General features: G+C 40.0%; 1 protein-coding gene across 1 annotated transcript in view; it reads left to right on the top strand.

The window, feature by feature from the left end:
- The window catches only part of pex16 (peroxisomal biogenesis factor 16), a 45,636-nt gene that overhangs the window by 15,682 nt on the left and 2,040 nt on the right, over positions 1–27,914 (top strand). The window contains exons 5-9 of the mRNA XM_061815697.1: positions 34–134; positions 2,698–2,778; positions 16,314–16,466; positions 23,450–23,522; positions 26,373–26,492. Of these exons, the coding sequence (XP_061671681.1) occupies positions 34–134; positions 2,698–2,778; positions 16,314–16,466; positions 23,450–23,522; positions 26,373–26,492 (528 nt within the window). The remainder of the gene's footprint in view (positions 1–33; positions 135–2,697; positions 2,779–16,313; positions 16,467–23,449; positions 23,523–26,372; positions 26,493–27,914) is intronic.

Here is a 27,914-nt window from a genome sequence, read left to right as displayed (position 1 = left end):
GACTAGGGTTTTTCTCTCCCATTTACCACAAAGGGCTGTTTTGCGGCTTGTGCTTCTTTTGTGGTACAAATCGGGAATCCAAACGTCACCCCCCATCCTCCCACTTGACAGACGTGCAGAGATAGGTGGTGAAGGTCAGTGATTTATCCTGTTTTTTTACTGGTGCGTTTGATTTGTGCTTGATAATTCAACAGCACTTTTTCACTCCCTGTACTTTTTTATAACTTCAAAAATATCATAACATCCATTGTTCACAAACAAAACATTGAACTTACTTTGTTGTGGAAAAGTATTCCCCCCCTTCTCAAATTCTTTTTTCACACTTTAAGCTCGTCAAGCAAACGTAAGTAATGATCCAATTACGTAAGTAAACATGAAATGCAGGTTTTTAAATATTTTTTTTATTAAGACCACAAAGACTGTAACAACTTGACCAGAGTCTGCACTCAGTGAACTGCAGGAAAGTTTTCATCAAACAGACTGGGACCTATTTGTACACCAAGACCTGGACAGACACACAAGGGCTGTTCTGGACTACATCAGGTTCTGTATGGAAAGGGTGTGTTGCTTGTGCGTGCGTGCGTGCATATGCGTGTGTGTGTGTGTGAGGAAAGCCACCAGGGTTTTTCCAAATCAGAAACCCTGGATGACAACCAGGTACTTTCACTCCTCAGGGCCTGCAATACTGCTTTCAGGTCAAATGACAGAGGTATTTACAGCATCGTTCTGGCTGAACTAAATAAAAAGGGATCAAAAGCACCAAAAAGGGGTACACGAGGAAGATAGTCACATCTTGCCAGTAATAGACAACTTTAGGTGTGGCTGGGTCTACAGCACCTCACAAACTTCAGAGGCTGAAATGCAACAGCAGGAGACACAAGCGACTCATTGGCAGAGGATCATCTCGGTGACACTCAGCAGCTCCAGTGCTCCCCTCACCCCCACCAGGCTCCAGTAACTCTCCACTTACTGTTCAGAAGCATGATGTGCGGTGTGTGCTCAAGGGCGTGATCCCAAAGAAGGCTGCTGGCCCGGACAGAGTACCAGGCAAGGTGCTGAGAGGCATGTGCCACCAGCTGTCCAGCATCTTCTGCCTGATCTTCATTCTCTCAGTGTCCCAAGCAATCATCCCCACCTGTTTGAAATCTACAACAATCATACCCGTCCCCAAAAAGAAATCCTTAACTAGCCTCAAACCTGTGGTTATGTGGTTATGAAGTGAAAGAGAGAGGCTGGTTCTAAAATACATCCAAGTCAACCACCAACCCCCGCTACCCAACCTTCGACTCCCACCAATTCACATACCAGCTGAATAGATCAACAAAGGACCCATCCGCATAGCTCTTCAAGCTGTGTTTAGTCACCTGGAACAACCACAGAGCTACGCTCCTCTCATATGGATCAACGACTTCTTGACCAACAGACCCCAGACTGTAAGAATCTGTTCCCTCTGTCAGGGGCATGGCCAAGCCACTGCCCTGGGCAGAGCTGCCTCTGCCAGCAACCCCACGCCGTATGGACGCTAATTAGGCAAGGCATATACAGTAAGCCTCTTGTCTGTCACTTTCAGGCACCAGTTTGTTGTGTGTGATACTGCATCATCGTGTGTGAGTATGCAAGCGTCTTGTAGGGTCCCCTGTGACTGACACTGCCACCATATCTGTCAGGCGCATATTTCAGGCATGACGTGTCCCCACTTCATACATAACTCAGGGTCCCCTCGTGGTTTCTCAAGACACATTCTGAGTTCAAAATGAAGAGAATCGGTTATTATGACGTCTGGCAAACACTATAACTATCAGTTAGTGTCACGTCCCATCGCAACGAGTGTAGGACCCAAATGCAGGACTCGGACGATGCAAGGTAGTTCAGGGAGAAATGTTTATTATATGCCGAGGTCGGGGATCGAGCAGGCGGTTAGGTGCAGCAGCGGTAGTTGGGACGTCTGGCGAAGAGAGCAGGTGAGTGGGCAGGCAGGAGTCGGTAGTGTCAAAGGAGTCAGGCTTACAAGGTTGGTCGGAGAACAGGCGAAGGTCGTTACACACGGGTTGTCGATCAGGGATACGGAAGTACTCGAACGGGACATGAAGCTCAACGATCTGGCGCGGACCAGTCGTCATCGGTTCATATAAATACACAGGATAATCAGCCCGCATGAGGCGCAGGTGTGCGCCTCCCAATCAGCGCAACCGCGCGGGCACCCGCACATCCCGGGCTGGAGCGGCAGCCGAACCCCAGTCTGGTGGCCATCTAGGCCACCAAACGAAAGCCGTCCGGGTGGACAGGTCATACTCCCAATCCATTTTTAATAATCAAATGTAGGGGAACACGCTAAATATGTGCTACATTACGTGTGAGATCTCCTTCTTTCCGCTGGACGGCGGGGGAAATTCACAAAACATTCTCAACTTTTGCACACGGAATTATGTAAAAATAGCGGCCCTATTATGCGTTTTTCTGAAAATATTCAAGTAGATTTCATTTAATGGCATTGGATAATGAAGACATAGACATTTACAATATAATGATGTTTTCACATCTAGTGTTTACTTGCCCTTTAAAAAATAAATATCCTAAAATTAATTATCCTGGACACAGGGCTGAGGGCACAGTACAGTGCTCATTGAATACTCCAAAGTTAAATATTTGTCATCCAAAACAATTTCTTGTGTTCATATACTGTACTGTTGTGCACAGATGATTGTAACGTGGAGCAGCAACAAGACACCTGCTTTGTCGGCCAGAGGTCAGGACGTGTCATCAGATCATTAGGCAGTGGTAAGTATTGTTGAAACTACAAGTGCACGTTGGGTAAAGATTGCATTTGATATAAAAGTTACATTGACTTTTCAGTAAATATGATTTTTGTTGTTGACAACGCATTAGCACCCTCATCAAGCCAATTTTTGTCTTAAAGAGGGCAGGCACAGGTATCAGACATAATGCTTCTGATAGACTAATACACGTAATTCATATACGAAACAGTCACAACATATAATGAAATCCATTGCATGATCTGTATCAATATATTCGTCTTTTAGAGGTAATAATTCTTGGTGTTCACAGTAACATCTAGTTAAATTTGCAGATTAGCAACCAGTTATGTATTACATTATTATATTAAACTGTGAATTTATATATAAAATCTAATGCCAATGTGTGATAATTTATGGAGGTGCAGGTATTTTAATTGTTAATTTGTGATTTGCTTCAGTGATGTGAACAATAGTTCAGTGTGTTCATTGTATGTAACAAGCAATTTCCTGCGTTAAGCACTAGCACCGTTGCTCACACTGATATTCCTGAGAACACAGTCATCTAAAAGCATTATGGGAACCCCAAATTCACTGTGGTGGTTTTTGACTTCACTCATGTAGTTGTAGAAAATCTAGCATAACATTGGTCTTTGTTTCCATTTGTTCCTGTTAATGTTATGAGTGTGTGGATTTTACCTACTTGTCAGGCTAAAATGGAAATTTGTTCAAAATACAAGCCGCATTCAGAGTTTTATGAAATAAATTTACAATGACTTTTAGGTCTTGTTCTTTGTATAATCAAAGCAATTTGGTGACATGGCAGATGAGTTGAGATGACTCAAGTTTTATTTTTCTCAGAAAAAGATCTTACTTGACCTTATATGACTTATTACGACCACATTATAATCCAGGGTTCTGTCAGATTCCGCTTCTCCGCAGTCTGACTCCACTCGTCCGCCTCGTCGAGTAACTTTTCCGAGTAACAAGGTGACAAAGTGTTCCCTCTGCTTTTACAGCAGCTCCATCTCTTATGAATCGATTGCCCTTGTCATTGACCTAGCAAATTTAACAATCCTTATTAGGATCGTACGGATTTGTTCTATCTTAAACCGGAGATTATCAATGAGTGACTGATTAAAATGGAATTTTTACGACTAAATAATGTTAATGTCGATGACGTTCGATCTTTAATGAGGTAGAATGGTAATAATGAGATAACTCAATATAAGAATGACAAAGATAGATGAAGATGGAAATTTTAAGAATTTAATACAGTGATTATAATTGTTCAGATAACATTCACACGACTATTACACCTATAGAAAGACCTTGTCTCTTTGTCAGTGAAAACTGAACAAAAAGCCCCGAACTTCCGTATCCAAGGTTTTTATAGCTTTTTGGTGGAACATTCTGGAAAATGTAGGCTGAATCTACGCCTAGTGGGAAGGGCCTCCTTTGGTTCATCCTATTGGGCCCCATTTGCCATTCCTGGCTTGACTTGTCACGCCCTTCTTTAGCTTCACTCAATTTTGTCATTCTCCCTTTAGTTAATAAATGCATCTTTTAAAAATATAACCACAATTCGCGTTCGGTGTCACCCTAGTTTTGAACAATAGCATAAATGTATCAACAATCTTGTGAATACAATTCTCTCATGCATTCTCAGGCTTGTTTTAGTTAGTCGTTCATCATGTGTTGCCTTGTCTGAGAGAGACAGCCATACACAGGTTATATTCTTTTCACAAAGCTGTTTCAAAGAATCTTATTTTTTGTTAAAAGTCCAGTGGAAAAATAGTTGAAATCTATTTCTGCTTGCCGACTTCCTGCGTGGTCATTCGAGTGTGACGGGCCGTTTTTTTTTTTATTAATTAATTAAGTTTTAGTCCGTCGGTAACTTGATGCTGCAACCAAAATAAGAAATGAGATGTGAATACAAAGATATAACAATAATTGGGTTCTTAAGGTTGCTAACCCCGATATATGTATGTAATACAAAGATATGAAAAATAATCAGGTTTATATAAGGTTACTGACTTTGGTATGCATATGCAATGAGAAGCTAAGCGGGTAGGCTACGTTTATCAGAGAGATCTTTGCCGTGCTGGTGACCCAATCGAGTGTAAATTTGTTTGGTGACATCTGGTGTCCAATTTGAGAATTGGTGGCTCAGCTCTAAACATAAACCTTAAGCCATACACCCCAATTGTTATCAATTCGCTCCATTGCTATTTGTGGTATGGCAACCTATCTGACAGTTCTCACTGCCTATTTACCATTTTGTGAATGGCACATGGAAGAGGATGTAAAGAAGAGATTATTGGCCACATTCATCAAGCTAGTGAATCAAAATTGCTTTTATGCCAAACCTCAGAAACCCTTCCTGATAAATGTTCACGTAAGCAGACTCATATATGATTATATGATCATATTGTGTTCATGGTTTAGTTTTCTCCCCACTTTTTAAAATCCTTCAATCTGCTGTCCAGCTGTTGCCCGCTATAACATACTTGTAAATGTATATCCTTTTGGCATTTACTTGACTCGAATAGATCCGATAGTTTTTCCTAGGGGTTCATAGACTGTTTCGTACTCCTTGAACACTGGCAAGTAGTGGTAGCAGTAACATTTACTCAATTACAATGATCTAAATGTCACCTGCTATTTTTAATTTCAAATTATTGCTTATTTATCAACTGTGTTGTGTGCAAGACTACACTTCAACTTCCACATTGAGCACTGTTTGCGCCCATCTAATTTAAATCCAATTGACATTAAAGGTCTAATTCAGAGGAAATGTATTTTATTTGTCTATCATGCAAATGTAGCTAAAATTTCTGTTAGATTAATTGGAGAAAAAGTTATCTCATATTTGCTCTGAATAGTTTTAATGCTTCATTGCTTAAAGGTCAAGTGTCATGAAATGAATGATTTTTGGTATATTATTAATGAAAAACCCACAGCCAATATGGTCCCATGCGTTTCTTCACCACAAAACATGATTTTGACGTATACAGCTTTTTGTAACTCCCGCCATGAAAATTCTCTCGAGGGATTTGTTTTCGAAAAGAAGCAGGAAGTGATGTACAGGATAGAGGCGCCCCCTAGTGGACTCGTTTGTTTCCATTAGTTTGACCTGGCTCATTGTTCCTTCGTGTTAGCCAAAATGCCGGCTCATTGCATTGCTGGACATTGCTTGAACACTCGGGAGAATGGATTTACCCTTCATAAGTTTGCAAGAGGCCCGGTTCGTTGTGAAAAATGGATTGCACGGGTGCAGAGGATGAGAGCTTCGTGGGTTCCAAATAACAGGTAGGCAGTAATGCGCCCCGGCTGGACGGTGTTCAACAAGTACTGCGGCGTCTTTGAACATAACCCTAAAAGCAGCATGGCTCGGCTCTACCTCCTCCTTATATGGCACCACGGCACAGAAAATCAGCCACACCGGCTGAGGCGCCGCGTTCGGCGGTCACTGCTTCTGCGAAGGCTGCGCGTCGCCGCAATGGCTCATCTCCGCCGCAGAAGTGTAATATTGCCCCAAGGGCTAAAAAAAAAAAAGTGTAATATTGCCCCGGTAACTTCACTCGGTTGTGTGGTGTTCTCCTTTTCGAAAAGAGCTTCCGTGTCACACGGGGCGCGTTTGTCTCCCGTAGTTAGGGTGCATCGCGTGTTTTCATTTGCGAATGTCTGGGTCACGTCACGGACGGAGGACGCAGCCATTATGGCGACCACTTGGATATCGGAGAATGACACTTCTGCAACTTTGCGCATGGATGACGCCCTCTCCGCTCACATTTATTTTTTCGTATAGACATTGAAGTGAAAAATGTTATGTATTTTTCATTACAATATCTATTATAGAATGTTTATAGGGATGACACCCGGGCTTTAATGTGATCCAATTAAGTTACAATGGGTGCCGTGGAAACACCAGACAGTGAGGAGCCGTGGAAACACCAGGGAGTGATGCAACATAAAGACTGACGATCTCGAGAGGATGAAGACATCGCAAAGACTCACATTGGGTATTTTTGTCACATTTGCTTTATTTGTCACATTTGCTTTATTGTGATGCGGACCGCACTAAGGAATAAAAATGAGGATTCGTGGAGATGTGATTAGAACGGGTTGAAGATTGTGAAAGAAACGCATCCCACAATCTCCTCGCGAGCCAGAGGTTCCTCGTGTTTTCCTTCCTTGAAAAAATTTATTTTAAATGTCCTCGGCTGCATAAACCTGACAATTTCATTAAAAAAAATTCGCAACAAAACAAATTAAATAAATTAACCCCACAGAGCACATTTTCTGTCTTTTTTTAAAAAAAGCTGCTTCCGTTTGATGTAACGCAAAGACAACCCCAGTACAGAAATGGCTTTTTACACAGACAATCATACACACGAGTGGGATTTAGAGAAGATAGACAGCAGTGATAAAGAAGTGTTTATCGAATGTGTAACTACTACTGGTTTCTTGTGCATGTATAAAAGATCACACAGGTTTCCGAAGCAATGAGTGTTTATTGAACTCCGAGGACTTGGAACACAGTGAGCGGCTACACATTGACTGCCGTAGCTAAATAACACCCATAACACCTAGGAGAGGTGTATGCCCCTACTCGGCATAGTGACAAACAACCAATAATTTCCAGAATGCTCTGTGGAAAAGATAGGAACTGAAGGGGAGGAATTTCTTATTCTTCGCATGTTCCGAAAACATCCCATGCATGTATAATTCAACCATATATGTTCAAACCGGTGTGACAGTCTGAGCGTCGATCGCAACACAAGGACGGGATTCTGCGAGACCTGACGAAGTTGACGTGGAACTTTGCACCCAAAACACAGAATGGTAGGTACCTCAAGAAGTCTATGTACACCTTTGTTGGTGAAATAATCTAATTCAAACACGTTCTGATGCTGCTTGCACACAACAGTGAGTTGTTTGTTGTTGTACTAGCGACTGAGTCGGCGTATAATAAATAGAGCACAGACCACCGCAGTCAAATTTCAGCAAGACCTCCGCGTCAACAGTACGCTAACTTTATACAGTGTTCAAATTTCATCACCTCCTAAACATTACATGGATACGGATATTAGCTGACATATAAATTTGTATCGCTATTGTACCTACATTTAAAACGAGGTAGATACTTGTCAATACTAAACAATTGAACACGTACGTACGTACTTACTTGCTACCGAAGCCAAGTGAATGCTGTACCGGGTTTTCAAAGCAGTCGACCGTGAAATGCTTGGAACATATTACTGTCCACTTTGATTTGTAAGTCCAATGCGCTCGCTTTGTCTTCACAAACCTGGTCCATAACCTGCCTAGCCATTCATGTTTCAGCCATTCATGTAAGCTGACTCCGTCAGCATTTGACGCAGAACAGCCGTATGCAACTCACGTCCTCATTATCGTTAACAGATTTTTCACTCTCTGGCTAAATGTTGTCGTGACTTGATGTCACATTCCGGAGAGTACAGGAACTTGCCGTATCTAAGTGACATTTCGAACAAAATCTTGAGACTGACTTTGACGCTGACTTATTTCATTTCTGTTGAATTTTTTAAAAAATTATGAAATTTTTTCATTTGTATGATAGACAAAATACATTTCCTCTGGATTAGACCTTTTAAATCTAGTTCACAAATACAATGACAAAAGAAAGTCACATGACTTCACACGTCATCTTTCACTGGGCCTCCCTGGCATAGGTATTAACACAAGATAGGCCAGCGCATATGCCTAAATGGTCACCATTTTTGGAAGGTCATCGGTACCATGAAAGCAAAAGTGTGGTAATCGTTTATATGTAGACTAAAACAACAGCTGTCAGCTTTCATGTATTGTAGTATTTGTTTGGCACTGTCTGCCCAAATGTGGATTTCAGTTCACTTATAGCTTGATGAAACACTGCTTTTAATTGCAAATGTTTTTTTCCATTTATTTTTTTGCTTGTCCTATTTACTCAATACTTACAGTGCCTTGTGAAAGTATTCAACCCCCCTGAACTTTTAAACTTCTTGCCACATTTTAGGCTTCAAACATAAACATATAAAATTTAATCTTTTGTCAGGAATTAACAAGTGGGAGACACAATCGTGGAGTGGAACGAAATTTATTGGATATTTTATACTTATTAAGCAAATAAAAATCTGAAAAGTGGGGCGTGCAATATTATTTGGCCCCAGTACTTTCAGTGCAGCAAACTCACTCTAGAAGTTCAATGAGGATCTCTGAATGAATGGAATGGACCTGTGTGTAATCAAGTCTCCGTATAAATGCATCTGCTCTGTTATAGTCTCAGGGTTTTGTTTAAAGTGCAGAGAGCATCATGAAGACCAAGGAACACACCAGGCAGGTCCAAGATACTGTTTTGGAGAGGTTTAAAGCTGGATTTGGATAGAAAAAAGATTTCCCAAGCTTTAAACATCTCAAGGAGCACTCTGCAAGCAATCATATTGAAATGGAAGGAGTATCAGACCACTGCAAAGCTACCAAGACCCAGCCGTCCCTCTAAACTTTCACCTCGAACAACGAGATGCAGCCAAGAGGCCCATGATCACTCTGGATGAACTGCAGAGATCTACAGCTGAGGTGGGAGAGTCTGTCCACACTGCACAAATCTAGCCTTTATGGAAGAGCGGCAAGAAGAAAGCCATTTCTCAAAGAAATCCATAAAAAGTCTCATTTAAAGTTTCCCAAAAGCCACCTGGGAGACACACCAAATGTGGAAGAAGGTGCTCTGATCAGATGAAACCAAAATCAAACTTTTTGGCCACAATGCAAAACGATTTTTTGGGCGTAAAAGCAACACAGCTCATCACCCTGAACTAGTCACTCACATTTGAAAAATGTATTGGTGTGGTCAGTCATGCTGCCAGATAAAGTTGCGGGTGTGATTAGAGATGGCCTTAAAATAACTTAAAGGATTAATATAACATAACTGTAAATTAAAAATAAAATAAATCAATACATAACTAAAATAGAAAACTAAAATTTCAAACTCAGAAATTATCATTTCCAATTTCAACTGATATTAGTAGAACATAGTAGCAACGTTGATAAACGATATTTAAACTTTTTCATCAATAAAAATTCTTGATCTGACAAACTTTATCTGAAGAAAAGATAAATGCACTGGCCTGTCAAGGAATAAACATGAACAGTCTATACGCGCAATGTTTTGAAAATGCAAAAAGTATAGTTCAACATAATCGGCATTCGTGGCAACAAGCTAGCGAAACATTGTAACAAACATTCCTGTCGCCAATCGGGATGTGTTGTTGTGGGAGGGGAGAGGAAGCACGCATCGCCGCGATTGCCGTAAATAGGAGGCCGGCTTGCTAGAAGGTGCCTCTATGTGCATGCGCTCGACCTATTGGCCACAACTGAATCAAGCAATGAGGTGGATGATAGTCTTATGTCTTTTTTTTTTTTTTTTTTTAACACCGTCACAGTGCCTCGCGATCGACGCAATGAGCACCCCTGGTGTAACTGAATTTCCTTTGACATGGCTCATGATATTGATGACTTTCGACGTAAATGCGCTTGCAGTACGTGAAGCAGCTCTGAACATGGATAAGTTTCCAATGACGTCACCACCACCCTTAGACCAATGGGATAAATTAACGATAGAAAAAAACTTCACACTTCAGCTATCACCCTTGTTCTCTGACCTCTATGACACACAAGATGGTGTAATTGGAAACCTATCCATACCGGTTGTTTTGGAGCAGGCTTGTTTAGTTAATGTTTATGAAATAAACACGTAAATAAATGTCAAGACTACACAAAATAAGCGACGTCTTTCAATATCGATTTTTTTCTACTCGTATCAAATTTTACGTGCGGGATTTTTCGTGCGTGACTGTGCAGATTTGCAAACACGGAGGTGACTGTGAGTGACTGCTGAACATACCATCCCCACTGTCAAACATGGTGGTGGCAGCCTCAAGGTTTGGGCCTGCTTTTCTTCAGTAGGAACAGGGAAGATGGTTAAAATTGATGGGAAGATGAATGGAGCCAAATTAAAATTCTGGAAGATAACCTGTTGGAGTCTGGAAAAGACCTGAGACTACGACGGAGATCTATCTTCCACCAGGACAATGATCCAAGACATAAAGCCAAATCTACAATGGAATGATTCACAAATAAACGTATCCAAATATTAGAATGGCCAAGTCCAAGTCCAGATCTGTATTTAATCGAGAATCTGTGGGCAGAGCTGAAAACTGCTGTTCACACCCACTCTCATTCCAAACTCACTAAGCTTGAGCTGTTTTGCAAGGAAGAGTGTGCAAGAATTTCAGTCTCTCGATGTGCAAAACTGATAGAGACATACCCCAAGCGACTTGCCGCTGTAATTGCAGCAAAAGGTGTCGCTAGAAAGTATTAATGCAAGGGGGCCGATTAATCTTGCACGCCCCGCTTTTCAGGTTTTTATTTGTTGAAAAAGTAGAAAATATCCTATACATTTCTTCCCACTTCATGATTGTGTCCCACTTGTTGTTGATTCTTGACAAAAAAATTTAATTGTATATCTTTACGTTTGAAGTCAGAAATGTGGCGAAAGGTTGAAAAGTTCAAGGGGGCTGAATACTTTCATAAGGCACTGTAAGTAATTATTTCACTGTGTACTTTTTACTCTGACTGAAGTATGTTTTTTGATGAATACTTTTTAATTGGATCACTTTATTGTGAAGTCACTGTACTTTTAAGTAAGTATAGCTACTTTACCCACCTATGGAGTGGACATCCTTTTTTTTACTCTTACATTTAAAGGTCTACTGACACGTAAAGCATGGTTTTTAGTATGTTTTTAATTAAAAAAAAAAAAAAACAGACAATCGGAATGGACCTATCAGTTTTTTTCACCACACGTCATGATGTTGTCATATATGGATTTTTGCATCTCCCCCCATGAAAATCCTCTCGAGGCATTTGTGTTGGAGAACAACCAGGAAGTGACTTTTCTTGCAGTAGCGGGGTCGAGTGTTTGACCTAGTCTATTGATCTCAGAGCCCTACCTATTACATTAGCATTTGTTTCATGTATTCAGGAACTAAACCATTTAGTGATTTATAGACCAGGAGAAGAACTATAAACAAGATGCGAGAGAGAAGAGACTGGGGAAACTTAAGACCATGCTCATCGACTTCAATGTTGATCTCCAATCTAGCCATAAAAATTGTGTAAAAATCATATATAAATGTAAAGTACTCACAACCCTGTACTCTTACTCATAGTTTAAGCATATAGAATGATTGTTTAAAATTTAGACTTGCAGATCAACTGCTTATTGTTCACAACAATATTTCTTACTGTTTGGCTTCAAATTAAGACAGTTGTCGCAGTCTTGCAGCTGGACCTGTAAAGCTGACACAGTGACGCCAAGGCATATATTTGCAATATTTCTGCATTGTTGGTGAAATATCAAAACGGATATTTATCTTTATTTGAAGGAAGTTATTTGAATGAGTCCACAAGTTGCAGTAACTCTCAAATGCCAGCAGGTGTTACGTGTTTTAGCAATATTCCCAGTGTTGGTAAGGTCTAATTTTTGGGGTTTTGTCACTTCAAAGGAAGGAATGGAGTTTTTGATGACTGGAATCCAGATTCGTTGGGGAGCTGTTAATTAGTTTAAGATCTGGGTGATATAAATTTGCCATCCCTTGTTGGCCATCATAAACAGTAAGGCCCCAGGGAGGAATGCAGAGTATGAGTTTGTGTGTGTGTGTGTGTGTGTGTGTGTGCGTGTGTGTGCGTGTGTGTGTGCGTGCGTGCGTGCGTACTAATTTTTATAAGGCGTGAGGTTGAATACTCTCAAGTATGATGCGTCCTGAAGTAAAATGTGCACCTGCAAAGTTGACCCAAAAAAAAAAAATCTGGAAAACCCTTCTACCAATGTACAATGCTCTCCACCAATTTGATGCTACCCAAATGATTAAAATATTGGGAATTATCTGTATTTATATTTTGTTAGGTTTGGACTAGTTTTGTTTTTCAAAAAACTGTCTGTACAACAATCATTAATAATAATCATTGTGCATGTGCTGATGTAGCAGTAATATAATCTCGGGACAGGCCACAGGACCCGCTTGTCCTGGACCCTGTAATTGTCAGAACAGAATCCATCAACCAACTAAAATAAATGCTCAACAATGGCATAACATTTTATTAATACTGTTGATAACACATATTACAGTCTTAGATATACTATTAACACTGTTTAACGTAAACATTTTTTGGGCTAAATTATTTGTGCATAGTGCAGTTTATACTCTACATTACACATCCTTGGCCAAGACTTCAAAGGAAGCATCTGACTCATCTCCAATCTGAAAAATATCCATCGTAGCTACCTTTGATGGATCACTGTTGAACCCATCAATGACTTGGTACAGTTCTGGTACTTCCTCCATTGAATCATGAACAGTGATCCTATTTTGTTCCTACAACATGTCATCCTCTGTGCCATCCATGGCATTTGTGAGGAAACATTTTTTTGAAAGTTTTGGTTTCACAATGCATCCTCTCGCTCTCCATTCGGCTCCAATCTGTGCCAGCTTTTTTATGGCATCTGGTGGGTATCAAAACAACGTGAGCTAAAACTACGTAGAAACGAGTGTAATGCGCACATAAAAAAAAAAGAGCGACCATTTCAATTGTGTGCGCTCTCCTGTTTTTATTTAATGTGCCAATGACGCTCGTATTACGTAGTTTGAGCTCACGTTGTTTTGATACCCCCCTGAAGCCATTGAAGTGACCTATCGTTGTTTCGGATTGCGGCGCTACTTCTAGGCTGGAAGCCTCATCGGCACGATTGACGTATTTCTTTTAAAAGCACCTACACAACTAGCCGTTGTAGTTGAAATTTTTTGTTTTAGTTTAGATTAAAACAAACTCACGGGCAGTCGTTTCTGATCTTTGATGGAGAAGCAACAAACATGCTACACTAACGATCGTAAGATGCAAATTCCGCAAGGAGCTCAGAGAATTCAGGTTTTGGGCACACATTACTGTAATATATATAAATGTGTTACATAAGACATTGAATATTGAAATGTATATGTCTACCTTTTTTTAACACTATAGACCTGTGTACGACTATGTGTGATGTGATTGTATTATTTTATTTTTCATCCATACGTAAATATAATGCGCTCTGTTAACTTTTTGAAAATATTTTGGGAAAAATATGCGCATTATTTTTGAGAAATTACGGCAAGTCAATATCGTCCTGTGATCAAAGTTTTTTCTTTTTAAAATTCAATAGTAAAATTAAGTTTTTTCTTTATCTTTATTCATCATAGTATTTAAGTCTGACCTACAGCAAATACGGTGAAGAAAATAAGTATTTGAACACATTGCTATATTCCAAGTTGTCAAACATAAAAATCATGTAAGGGTCTGAAATCTTCATCGTAGGTGCATATCCACTTTAAGAAAGATAATCTAAAAAGAAAAATCCGGAAATCACAATGTATGATTTTTTTTTTATTATTATTTATTTGTTTGAGAGAGCTGCAAATAAGTATTTGAACACCTTTCTATCAGCTAGAATTCTGACCCTCAAAGACCTGTTAGTCCGCCTTTAAAAGTCCAGCTTCACTCCATGTATTTCCTGAATCAGATCCACCTGTGTGAGATCGTTAGCTGCATAAAGACATGTGTCCACCTCATACTATCAGAAAGACTCAAACTTGTAACATGGCCTAGAGCAAAGAGCGGTCCAAAGACACCACACACAAAATTGTACAACTTCACATGGCTGGAAAGGGCTACGGAGAAATTGCCAAGCAGATTGAAGGAAAAAAAAAATGGTCCACTCTTGGAGTAATCATTAGAAAACATGATTGTCAGTCTCAATCGGAGTGGAGCCCCAGGTCTCAGTGATCCTTAGAAAGGTGAGGAATCAGCCCAGGTCTGCACGACAAGACTTGGTCAATGACCTGAAAAGAGCTGGGACCACCAAGGTGACTGTTGGTAATACACTAAGACATCATGGTTTGAAATCATGCATGGCACAGAAGGTTCCCCTGCTAAAACCAGCATGTTAAGGCCCGTCTTAAGTTTGCCAATGACCATTTGGATGATAGAGGCGTCATGGGAGAATGTTTTGGGTTCAGATAAGACCAAAATTGAACTTTTTCTTCATTATACCACTAACCGTGTTTGGAGGAAGACGAATGATGAGTTCTATCCCAAGAACACCATCCCTACCCTGAAGAATGGGGGTGGTAGCATCATGCTTTGGGGGTGTTTTTCTGCACATGGGACAGGACGACTGCACTATATTAAGGAGAGGATCACTGCGGCCATGTATTGTGACATTTTGGGGAACAACCTGTTTCCATCAGTCAGAGCATTGAAGATGGGTCGTGGCAGGGTCTTTCAACATGACAATGACCCGAAGCACACACCCAGGAAAACCAAGGAGTGTGTCCGTAAGAAGCATATCAAGGTTCTGGCATGACCTAGCCTTTCTCCAAACCTAATCTCAATAGAAAATCTTTGGAGGGAGCTGAAACTCCGTGTATGTTAAAGACAGCCCAGAAATCTGTCTGATCTAAAGAAGATCTGTGTGGAGGAGTGGGCCAAAATCCCTCCTGCAGTGTGTGCAAACCTGGTGAACAACTACAGGAAACGTTTGACCTTTGTAATTTCAAACAAAGACTACTGTACTAAATATTAGCATTGTTTTTTTCAGGTGTTTAAATACATATTTACAGCTGTATCACACAAATCGTTAAAAAAAATCATACATTGTGATTTCTGGATTTTTCTTTTTAGATTATCTCTCTCACAGTGGACATGCACATTTGATGAAAATTTCAGACCCTTCCATGATTTCTGAGTGGGAGAACTTGCAGTTATATGGTATGGTGTTGAAATACTTATTTTCTTCACTGTAGTTATTTGTTGGCTACATTCCAATGTTGTGATTCTCATACTCGTTTTGTGTCAAGTGACTAATACTGAAGATAAACCTTGTCCCGAAAGACTGCATGCTAAATCACAATATTTGTTAAAAAAAGATACAAAACAGAAACCTTTGGAATTTCTTTCCACCCCCATGTCGTAAAGCCCTACTTCTGACTGATAACTATGTACTGTATTTTAAATTGGGCCCACATGGTTACGCTTCCCTCCCAGTGATGAGGATTGGCTAAGTGTGACAAAAGGTTTAGCCACATAAATGTGTGGTATTTTATCTACCTACATGCAAGTGTGGCAAATATTTTTTTATACTGCTTACGCACATAAAGACAATAAAGTGAACTGTATCAGAGATGTGCAGGTGAGTAACTGCACTACACTGGCCCACTACCAAAGAAATCGGGGATGCACTGAATCCACAAGTCAACTCCATTATAGCAAAGACTACCTTTCTCTTAGAATTGATTGGTTGTTCTTTAAAGTTGTCAAACTGTACTGCATCATACAGACAATCTGTGTCTGTTTTGTTAAATAATTACAAAACTTGAGAAAAGCTCTTGTTAGTTAAAATTGTCAGTAGATAATTTTTTAATTTATCACTTCTCTATGATGTAGCGGCTTCCTTTGTGCAACGTCGGCATTGTGGAGCAGCCACTAAGAAGAGGACTCAAAAATTGATGGAAGAGAAATTCCACACAAAACCGACACCCTTGAGGCTACAGGAGACCATCGCTGAAACTGTATACATCTGTCGACCTCTTGTACATTGTATCCTTCCATATTGTTCCATTTTGGGAATTTGTTTTTAATCACAATTATTTTGGGATGATAAACACTAGTAAAATAGACTTTGTCTGTAAGGACTTGAACTTTGGTGCTGGAAAGTAGTGGTTTGAGTTCTACTGCAGACAAAATACAAAATGACAGCTAATTTTTGGAGTGTTGCTAACTGCTTCCTGGCTACTGTGTAACTGCCTCTGTGCAAGGCTTCATCCCCGAGCCCCCGGCTTAAGAAGTGCAACACTGTTTGTGCCAGTCACTCACATTTGACGAGCGCTCGAAAGCACGAAAATCATGCGCGTAAAATTTGTTACGAGTAGAAATACATAGACTCAGACTTCTCAGCGCACATGAAAACCAATCCAGCATAGTGAACCTCAGCCTGACCTTTTTTTTTTTTTTACACGGAAACACATGGTCTCTTGCTGTTTATCTGACTCTCCCTCCCTTCGGCTCTTAAACCCACACAGTCTGGGCTACGTAGAGGATGCTGCTTGTGTTTACTCTCGATAATAGGTAAAAGTTGAAAAAAAAAAAAGGGCTGTTGCTTTAATGAATCTTGCGGTATGTAAATAATAGAAGAAAAAGTGGTGAAACTGGACGAGATTTTCTCTTTTTTTTTGGGGGGGGGGAGTAAAAAAGGTCTGGTCTGAACCCAAAGTAGAAAGGTCATTTTACCCGTGGGACACGTTATCTTGAAGTTGAAAACCTTTCCCCTATACATGCTTTAGGAAGATATAGATCATCTACTGCTAGCTTTCGGATTGGATTGATTGAATGGATTGACAATATCGATACCGCTGTAAATTACGCTACATTATAACAATACATCACGATTGCCGACAGGAATGTTTGTTACAATGTATCGCTAGCTTGATGACACTAACGCCAATTATGTTGAACTAAACATTCAGCATTTTCAAAACATTGCAGGTATAGACCATTCGTCTTTATTCCTGGACAGGCCAGTGCATTGAAGTTCTCTTCAGATAGTTTGTCAGATCAAAATTTTTTTATTGATGAAAACTTTAAATTACAGTTTTATATCATGTTCTACTAATACCAGTTGAAATTGGAAATTAACATTTCTGAGTTTGAAATTTTATGTATTTGTTTATTTTATTATTAATTTACAATTGTTATATTAATCTAGTAAGTTATTTTAAGGTATTGAGATTCCATCCCTAAACACACGTAACTTTATCTGCAAGCATAACTGACCACACCCATACATTTTTCTAATGTGAGTGACTGGTTTGTGCGCACCTTTTACTCTCAGTGTGAGATTGTATTCTCTGTGTGGTGTTCAACAAAAACAGTACAGCAGTGTGAAGATGAAATTTCCCTTGAGAAATGTAGGGAGGGAGGGGGGGAATATATATATATATATATATATATATATATATATATATACATACACACACACACACACACCGGTTATATATTAAACATCCCATTAATAAAAATAGGAAACAAACAAAAACAAACTACAAAAATGAAAATTTACCAACATTTTGAGACCCTCAAACACATTACGGTGCATCATCAGTAGTTCAGTGATAAGGGAAAAAAAAACATTTTACTTTTATTCATAGGTCAATGATCACTTTGACCTCGAGGTTTTAAAACAATTGTGTAATGTGTTGGTGTGTTCTCATTTTTCTTCCCATTCGGGTGTAAATTTGACATTTATTCATATGCTAATCAATATTAGTGCTGAATGAGGGTGAATGATAATTAGACAACAATGCAAACACAAAGGAAAATTATTCATTAGTTTGCATGGTCTTCCCCTGCTTGCATTGGTTTACTCACAGTACTTCAGCTTTCTTTCACATTCCAAAAACATGCATGTTCAGTTCACAGAAGAGTGAATCAGGAGTGTGAAACCCATTTTGGTCACAGGCCACATGCTGCTGGTTTTCCTCAGAGGAACCGTGGAAACCCATATACAGTGACACCAGAATGTCACATCACACCATTTAAATTTTTACCTATTTTGCCATGTTAAATACTTATAAAGCTGATTGGAGTATAGTTTTCTTTATAGAAATATCCCATAATGATGAAGTAAAACATATTTTCAGACAGTTATGCAAATGTATTGAAAACATAAATATTTAAACATAATCGGTCCATCAGTATTAACACCCTTGGCTTAATATTTTGTTGGCATTGATCATAGCCTCATCTCTTCCTGGGTATGTGTCTTTGAACTTGTCACAGCTGTTTTGGGGCATTTTATCCAATTGTTCTCTGCAGAACCTCTCAATGACTGTAGGGTTGGAGAGGCAGTCAGTGGACAGCTATTTTTTTGTTTGATCTTTAAAGAGATGTTGGATTGGATTGAAGTCTGGGATCTGGCTGTGTCACTCAAGGACAGTGACAGGCTGATCCCCTAGTCTGAGTTCCAGAGTACTCTGGAGCAGTTTCTCTTTAAGAAATTCTCTTTATTTGGCAGCTGTCATCTTCTATGCAGACTCTCACCAGTTCCTGCAGCAGAACCCCCCCCCCCTCCTCCCCCCAGCATGATGCTGCCACCACCATGCCAGGCTGTCCTGTGCCTTTTAGTGAGACGTGGCTCCCGTCTGGCCTTTCTACCATAAATGCATGATTGTTTGACCTTCTGCGTGGTTCTCTTTCTCTGGCTTTGTGACCATAGGGTTCTTGTTCACCTCTCTGACCTGACCTCTGGTCCTGACTCTGACCTCTAACCCTACGATACTCAAATCGTCTTGAATAAGTTTAACATGGCAAAATGTAGAAATCATGAAGGGATGTACCGTATTTTCCAGACTATACGTCGCTCCGGAGTACAAGTCGCAACACTTATAAAAACAATGATAAAAGCATATATAAATCGCACTGGAGTATAAATCAGATTTTTGTGGGAAATTTATTTATTTGATAAAATCCAACACCAAGAACAATTTAAAATGAAAATAGAATAGAGCCAACAACAGGCTGAACAGTATGCTTATGTTACATGACACAACTTAGAACATGCCTGATTTGTTAACATAACATATTAAGTGTTATTCTGATACCTACAGCATAAATAAGTATTTGAACAACCTGCTATATTGCAAGTTCTCCCACTTAGAAATCATGGAGGGGTCTGAAATTTTCATCTGGGTGCATGTCCACTGTGAGAGAACCTAAAAAGAAAAATCCAGAAATCACAATGTATGTTTTTTTTTTTAACGATTCATGTGATGCGGCTGCAAATAAGTATTTGAACCCCTGTTTATCAGCTAGAATTCTGACCCTCAAAGACCTGTTAGTCTGCCTTTAAAACTCCACCTCCACTCCATTTATTATCCTGAATCAGATGCATCTGTGTGAGGTCGTTAGCTGCATAAAGACACCTGTCAACCCCATACAATCAGTAAGACTCAAAGTTGTAACATGGCCAAGACCATAAAGCTGTCTAAGGACACTAGGGACAAAATTGTACAACTCCACACGGCTGGAAAGGGCTATGGAGAAATTGCCAACAGCTTCGTGAAAAAAGGTCCACTGTTGGAGCAATCATTAGAAAATGGAAGAAGCTAAACATGACGGTCAGTCTCAATCGGAGTGGAGTCCCATGCAAGATATCACCTCGTGGGGTCTCAATGTTCCTTAGAAAGGTGAGGAATCGGGCCAGGACTACACGACAGGACTTGGTCAATGATCTGAAAAGAGCTGGGACCACCGTTTCCAAGGTGACTGTTGGGAATACCCTAAGACGTCATGGTTTGAAATCATGCATGGCACAGAAGGTTCCCCTGCTAAAACCAGCATGTTAAGGCCCGTCTTAAGTTTGCCAATGACCATTTGGATGATACAGAGGCATCATGGGAGAACGTTTTGTGGTCAGATGAAAACAAAATCGAACTCTTTGGTCATAATTCCACTAACCATGTTTGGAGGAAGATGAATAACAAGTTCCATCCCAAGAACACCATCCCTGCTGTGAAGCGTGGTGGTGTAGCATCATGCTTTGGGGGTGTTTTTCTGCACATGGGACAGGACGACTGCACTGTATTAAGGAGAGGATCACTGCGGCCATGTATTGTGACATTTTGGGGAACAACCTGTTTCCATCAGTCAGAGCATTGAAGATGGGTCGTGGCTGGGTCTTTCAACATGACAATGACCCGAAGTACACAGCCAGAAAACCCAAGGAGTGGCTCTGTAAGAAGCATATCAAGGTTCTGGTGTGGCCTAGCTAGCCTCCAGACCTAAACCCAATAGAAAATCTTTGGAGGGAGTTGAAACTCCGTGTTTCTCAGTGAGAGCCCAGAAACCTGGCTGATCTTGAGGAGATCTGTGTGAAGGAGTGGGCCAAACTCCCTCCTGCAGTATGTGCAAACCTGGTGAACAACAGGGACAGGAAACGTTTGACCTTTGTAATTGCAAACAAAGGCTACTGTTCTAAATATTAACATTGTTTTTCTAGTGTGTTCAAATACTTTTCTGCAGCTGTATCACACAAATAAATCGTTGAAACATCATACGTTATGATTTTTTGGATTTTTCTTTTTAGATTATCTCTCCCACAGTGGACATGCACCCACGATGAAAATTTCAGACCCCTCCATGATTTCCAAGTGGGAGAACATGCATAATAGGTGTTCAAATACTCATTTTCTTCACTGTACTAAGAAGTTTACCAAAACCATCCATGTCACTCCAAATATGCAATAACTAAAATGCAACGAAATATTCATCCTCGGTGTCACTTCTAAACAAGTCTGCCAACTCCAGAGGTAGATGACACGCCGCGTCCTCTTCTCGGTCACTTACGTCAGAATCATCGCTGGTTGCAGTTACAGCTAGCCTGTACCAGCCTTTCTGAATCCCAACGGTTTTGGTTGTCACGGAAACCCATACTTTGTCAAGCCATCCAATGACTTCCCGGAAAGTTGCATAGCAGCTCACTTGGAAGCTGTGCTCTCACAATGATGCAGACACAGTTTATCCTAATGAGGTTGCTGTAGTCCACAGGCTTCGAGTTGAATGCTGATCACGTCGGAACAACTACGTAATTATGGAAACGCTTTTGGCAAAGAGCCCTCAAAGAAAAAAATATGAGTACCACCGGTTTTCAACAAGAATGGACAGCCTTTGTGGAGAGGGAGGGTTCTGCTCTGTGTCTACATTCACAGATGGTGAGTTTGCCAAAGCATTCGTCCTCTATGTTGCCAACAAACATTTTGCCAACTTCGCATAAAAACAAGATAAACAAATAAAAGAGATGCCTTTGTCGGCAAGAACCAACCACCATTGCACCATCATAATGGCAAATCAAATTGAATTACGTTCATGATAAACGGACGGACTGCATGACGTATGCGACATATGACCAGTCGCATTCTTGGTAAGAAGTACTTTTTTCATAATTGGTTAGCAACATCATAATGTTGTTTTAAATAATCTGCAGAATATGATTTTCTCTTCAATGGCATTTTTGTTCTGTTCGTCTCAGTTATAAATTACAGATACATGGGCCTAGAGCGCCCTCTTACAGTTGTCAGTGTGAAAGGAACCGATAAGCGACTCGAAAAATGGATGGATGGATGTAATAATGTGTTAATAATTTCACATATAAATCGCTCTGGAGAATAAGTCGCACCCCTGGCCAAACTATGAAGAAAAAAAAAAAAAAAAAAAACTGCGACTTATAGTCCGAAAAATACAGTAAATACTTTGTTGGCTCCGTAAATGCATAAACATATATCAGAATAGTATAGATTGAATAAGAATAATTTTTTATTGTTGACCTACGTGAAAAATTGTATTTGGCTCACAGAGCACCACAATACAGATATTGAAGGAAATAAAACTTAAAATAAGCACATTAACAACTGAAGTTAAGATGTAGTGAATAGGAATAAAACTGATAAAATAAGTAAAACATTGGAGTGCAGCAGTTCAGGTCATAATTGTGGTTGAGTCACTTTGAGTACAGGATCACAACAGCATTTGGAATTAAATATTTTTTAAATCTACCTTAAGCCAGTGGAGTTCTGTAGCATCACCCGGACTTAAGAGTCTCAGTCTTACAAGACAGAGAAGGAGAATTGTCTGCAGAGATTCTCTGTATATTATTACATGTACTGTACATGATTGACCCATGCAATTTATGTATATTTTTAACAACAAATTTTATTTGAAAGCTAAAATTGTGGAAAATACATTGTGAGTTGCAAATATTTTCGCATTCAACTGTAGGCCAATATATATTTAGAATGTGAAAGAAGATGCTTGTCAAAAAAATTGAAATTTTGGCATGGCTTTTCTGCCTAAATGAGAAGAACAAATCCATTAATCAAGAAATAGGAAGGACTCACTTTATTTATAGAGGGCCACATAAAAAGATTTGACAGGTCGGCTCTGGCCCCTGGAAATTGAATTTGGATGCCCATGACCTAAATGGTCCATAGTTGTGAATGTGAGTGTGAATAGCAGTCTATATGTGCCCTGCAATTATCTGGGCACTTGACCACGCTGTGCCCTGTCTCTTACCAGAAATCAGGTAAGATAGTATCTATTTCATCCGTGCACCAAATGAGGATAATCATGATCAAAAATGCATAAATGGATTTGCCACTGATTCTTGGTCTGTTTGGTTGTCCTGTATGTGAGGTTTCCTGCATTAATCGTGTTGACCTCTAAGTGGCAGAAAACTGCAAACTGACTTGTATTAAACTAAAAGTTTTGTCTGACATCAGTTAAATGTAGAGTGCATCAATAATGTCAGTCTCTTCGCAACTGCACATCACGCTGTAAAATCCTGAATAAATGTGTTGTTGCTTAGTTTGGGTTAACGTTCATACACTTCATGCTGAAGAACATTAGAAACAAGCTATGGTCGCATATAAACAAATACCATTACACTAGAAGTTACCATTTATAAAACATTTGGTTGTTCTGTTGAAACCCTTTTTAGACACTTGTCCTTAAAGCATCTTTTCTGACTGTAGTATTCAGCCTCGTACTTTGTGGAAAGCAATCCTGGATGCCATGGCTAGTCTCCGCAGGTCTGGAACTTTCTAGGTTTGTAAATGCCTTTTTTGCACTATGCTGTTTTCGGGAGGATTTATTAAGGTTACCTACCTACCCTACTCTAACCTATCATACATAACATACAGTTGAATTAAAATCCCGTTAAACCTCTCCTGTTTCAGATGAGTTACGATCACCAAAATTATTTAATTTTATTCAATGCCAAAATAATGAGAAACTGAATTTCTTTGAGAATTGTATATTTTCTTCAATGTCAAAAGTTCATTAATACAAAAATTATGATGTCTTTAAAGAACATGGACAATCCCAGATGATGAGCTCATGGCTTTGGAATGTTAACATGACTTAATTGACGGCACATCTGAAGATGTATTTAAGGCCACAGCTCAAACATTCTGCTTCCTTGTTTGAAATAATGGGAAAATCAAAAGAAATCAGCCCTGAAATCAGAGATAGACTCGTGGAGCTCCACAAATCTGGCTTATCCTTCGGTGAGATTTCCAAATGCTTGAAAGTGCCATGATCATCTGCTCAAACACTTATATCCAAGTGTATATATCCTGGGAATGTCCAGCCAACACATTGCTCACGAAGGAGATGGGCTCTATATCCCAAAGATTAACATCTTTTGGTCTGAAATGTGAGAATCAAACAAGAACAAAAAAAAAAAAAACCACATCATCACCACAGTTGCTCTTTTTACCCTTAAAGCCCAACGTCTCACATGTGGTTACTGCTGTACTCTACAGTAGTTGGTTGTTAAGGCCCACTGGGTCATATGTGATGCATTATCTAAACCAGAAGTAAATCAGTACATTTTTCCAAATGTGATTTTTTTGTGTTCCTTTGATGCTTATTTATTAATTTAGTTGGATCCATCCATTTTCTTCACCACTTATCCGCAATTGGACACTCTAAATTTCCCCTAGGTGTGATTGTGAGTGCGTCTGTTTGTCTCAATGTGCCCTGCGATTGGCTGGCAACCAGTTCATGGTGTACCACGCCTCTTGCCCGTTGAGAGCTGGGATAGGCTCCAGCACTCCCCGCGACCCTTTTGAGGATTAATTTAGTTAGGACATAAAATTTTCAAAGAGAATTTGGAAGTCTTGTGTTCTCTAGGGTTAAAACAAAACAAAAAAAACTTTCTGACCCTCTGTGAAAAGCTAATTGACCCCTGAAAGTAATGAGTTGTGCCACCCTTAGCAGTCATAACTGAAATAAAGCATTTGCGATCATTGGTGAGTCTCTCACATCGCTCTGGAGGAATTTTGTCCCACTCTTCTTTGCAGAATTGTTTCAACTCTGCCATACTGTTGGGTTTTCTAGCGTGAACTGGCCATTAATCACCCCACAGTATCAATTGGATTTCAATACAGACTTTGACTTGGCTCCTCCAAAACCTTGGTTTTTAATTTTTTTCAATATTATTTAGATTTTTTTTTTGCTATTCAGACGTGGAATTGCTGGTGTATTTCGGATCGTTGTCCTGCTGCATGATCCAAGCGTGCTTGAGTTTGAGGTTACAAACTGATGGGCTGGATGTTCTCCTTCAGGATTTTCTGGCACACAATCGAATCCACTGTTCCATCGGTCACAGCAAGTCATCCTGGTCGTGAGTCAGAAAAGCAGCTCCAGATCATCACAGTGCCATCAGCATGCTTCACTGTGGAAAAAATGTTCAGTTTTTGACTCATCAGTCCACACAATGTTTCTCTGAAGATGATCAAGATGTTATTTGGAGAATGTGAGATGAGCCTTTGTATTCTTTGGTGAGAGCAGGGGTTTTCCCCTGGGGACTCTCCCATTGATGCCATTTTTGGCTGGTGTCTTTCTTATGATAGTCATGAACAGTGACCTTAACTGAGGCCAGTGAGGCTTGTAGGTCTTTAAGATGGTCTTCAAGGTTCTTTTGTAACCTTCTAGATGGGTTGTCATCGCACTCTTTGAGTAATTCTAGTTGGTTGTTCACTCATGGGAAGTTTTGCTACTGTTCCCAGTTTTATCCATTTGTGGATAATGGCTCTGTCAATGGTTTAACCAGAGCCCCAAAGCCTTGGAAATGGCTTTGTAACCTTTTGCAGACGGATGGATTTCAATAATTCCCCCCGCCCCTTCATCTCTCATTGAATTTCTCTGGATCATGGTATGACGCATTGGTTCTTGAGATCTTGTAGCCTACTTCTTTTTCTCTGACAGATTCTATATAAGGCATTTCTTGATTCAACAAGTATGGTGTTAATCAGGTTTGGGTGTGGCTTGTGAAAGTGAACTCACCTTTCCCAAATTTGTGGTTAGTCACAGTGACTTTGTGATTTGGGGGCCAGGGGGCAATTACTGAATAAATTGAACTGTCATTTGAAAACTCTCATTTATATTTCTTTGAGTTTTCTCTGAGTGATTAAAATTGGTTTGATGATTTGGAAACTTTGTGTACGATAGCTATGGAAATAAATTGAAATCAGGCAGGGGGCAAATACTTTTTTCACGGCACAGGATGTAAACTTCTGGCTTCAACTATGTGTGTGTGTGTGTGTGTGTTTCTTTCTCTCTCTCCATATATATAAATGTGTATAAATGGGAATTATAAAAGTTTTGCATGCACAAACACTGACAGAAGTGTCCTGTAATGCCGAGGAACCTAGGACAGTCTGGCGGTCCCACTCCGAGGCATCATTGCAACTGCCCACCAGACAGGGGCCGCAGGGACTCAATGCCACCCTCAATTAAAAAAACTTTTAAATCTGTTACATTTTTTGTCAGTTTTGTGTAACAAATGTTCAAGTGTCACTTTTTAGTTTCTCATTATTTCTCTCTTTTGAGCGCTCGAGAGCCGTACACAGAATTGTTACTGTTCTCTTCTTTGTCTATTTCCGTGTCTAGCTTCGCAATGCTACATGAAAGAATATTTGAGAACAGATGGGAGAGGGAAGAGATGAGGAGAAGAACCTTTCTTTTACTGTACTACCTTGTCCGTTCCCCATTTTACAACAGATATTCACAGTGAGTATGTTTTAAGGCCACCGAGCACGTTGAATAAAAATGTAGTGTCCACGTCTGTGCTGCTGTGCTTTGGTTGTGAGCTCATATTATGTATACGAATTAGAAAAGTCCCAAAGTTGCAACATAAATAATTCAGTTACGAGTTATGTTTGATAGTACTCGTTAGACATCATCCAGTTAAAGGTATCAAAGGTTTTTGTTTTTTGTTTTTTTGGGGGGGGTGATCTTTCGAGTACATTTGTATTCCCACACGAGTATAAATGCAACAATCTGAGATCAGTGCCTCTTTCGAGATCTGTGTCATTTGTTGAAAAATGTTACTCATCAAAGTAACTTAATTTTCACATTTCATATTATGCATCAGATACAGTGAAGAAAAGTATTTGAACACCCTGCTATATTGCAAGTTCTCCCACTTAGACATCATGGAGGGGTCTGAAATTTTCATTGTAGGTGCATGACCACTTTGAGAGAGATAATCTAAAAATAAAAATCCAGAAATCACAATGTATGATTTTTTTTTTTTTTAAACGATTTATTTGTGTCATACAGCTGCAAATAAGTACTTGAATACCTGAGAAAACCACTTAATATTTGGTACAATAGCCTTTGTTTGCAATTACAGAGGTCAAACGTTTCCTGTATTTCTTCACCAGGTTTGCACACACTGCAGGAGGGATTTTGGCCCACTCCTCCACACAGATCATCTCGAGATCAGACAGGTTTCTGGGCTGTCACTGAGAAACACACAGTTTCAGCGCCCTCCAAAGATTTCCTATTGGGTTTAGGTCTGGAGACTGGCTAAGCCACACCAGAACCTTGATATGCTTCTTACGGAGCCACTCCTTGGTTTTCCTGGCTGTGTGCGTCGGGTAATTATGTTGAAAGACCCAGCCACGACCCATCTTCAGTGCTCTGACTGAGGGAAAGATGTTGTTCCCCAAAATCTCACAATACATGGCCGCGGTCAGCCTCGCCATAATACAGTGCTGTTGTCCTGTCCCATGTGCAGAAAAACACCCCCAAAGCATGTTGCTACCACCCCCACGCTTCAGAGTAGGGATGGTGTTCTTGGGATTGAACACATCATTTGTCTTCCTCCAAACACGGTTAGTTGAATTATGACCAAAAAGTTCAATTTTGGTCTCATCTGACCACAAAACTTTCTCCCTTGACTCCTCTTTATCATCCAAATGTTCATTAACAAACTTGAGATGGGCCTTGACATCTGCTGGTCTAAGCAGGGGAACCTTCCGTGCCATGCATGATTTCAACCCATGATGTCTGTGTGTATTACCAACAGTCACCTTTGAAACGGTGGTCCCAGCTCTTTTCTGGTCATTGACAAAGTCCTGTCGTGTAGTCCTGAGCTGATTCCTCAACTTTCTAAGGATCATTGAGACCCCAAGAGGTGATACCTTG

The sequence above is a fragment of the Syngnathoides biaculeatus genome, chromosome 3 (assembly GCF_019802595.1).
Source record: "Syngnathoides biaculeatus isolate LvHL_M chromosome 3, ASM1980259v1, whole genome shotgun sequence".
NCBI classification, from domain to species: domain Eukaryota; kingdom Metazoa; phylum Chordata; class Actinopteri; order Syngnathiformes; family Syngnathidae; genus Syngnathoides; species Syngnathoides biaculeatus.
This window is presented reverse-complemented; position numbering and strand designations above follow the sequence as displayed.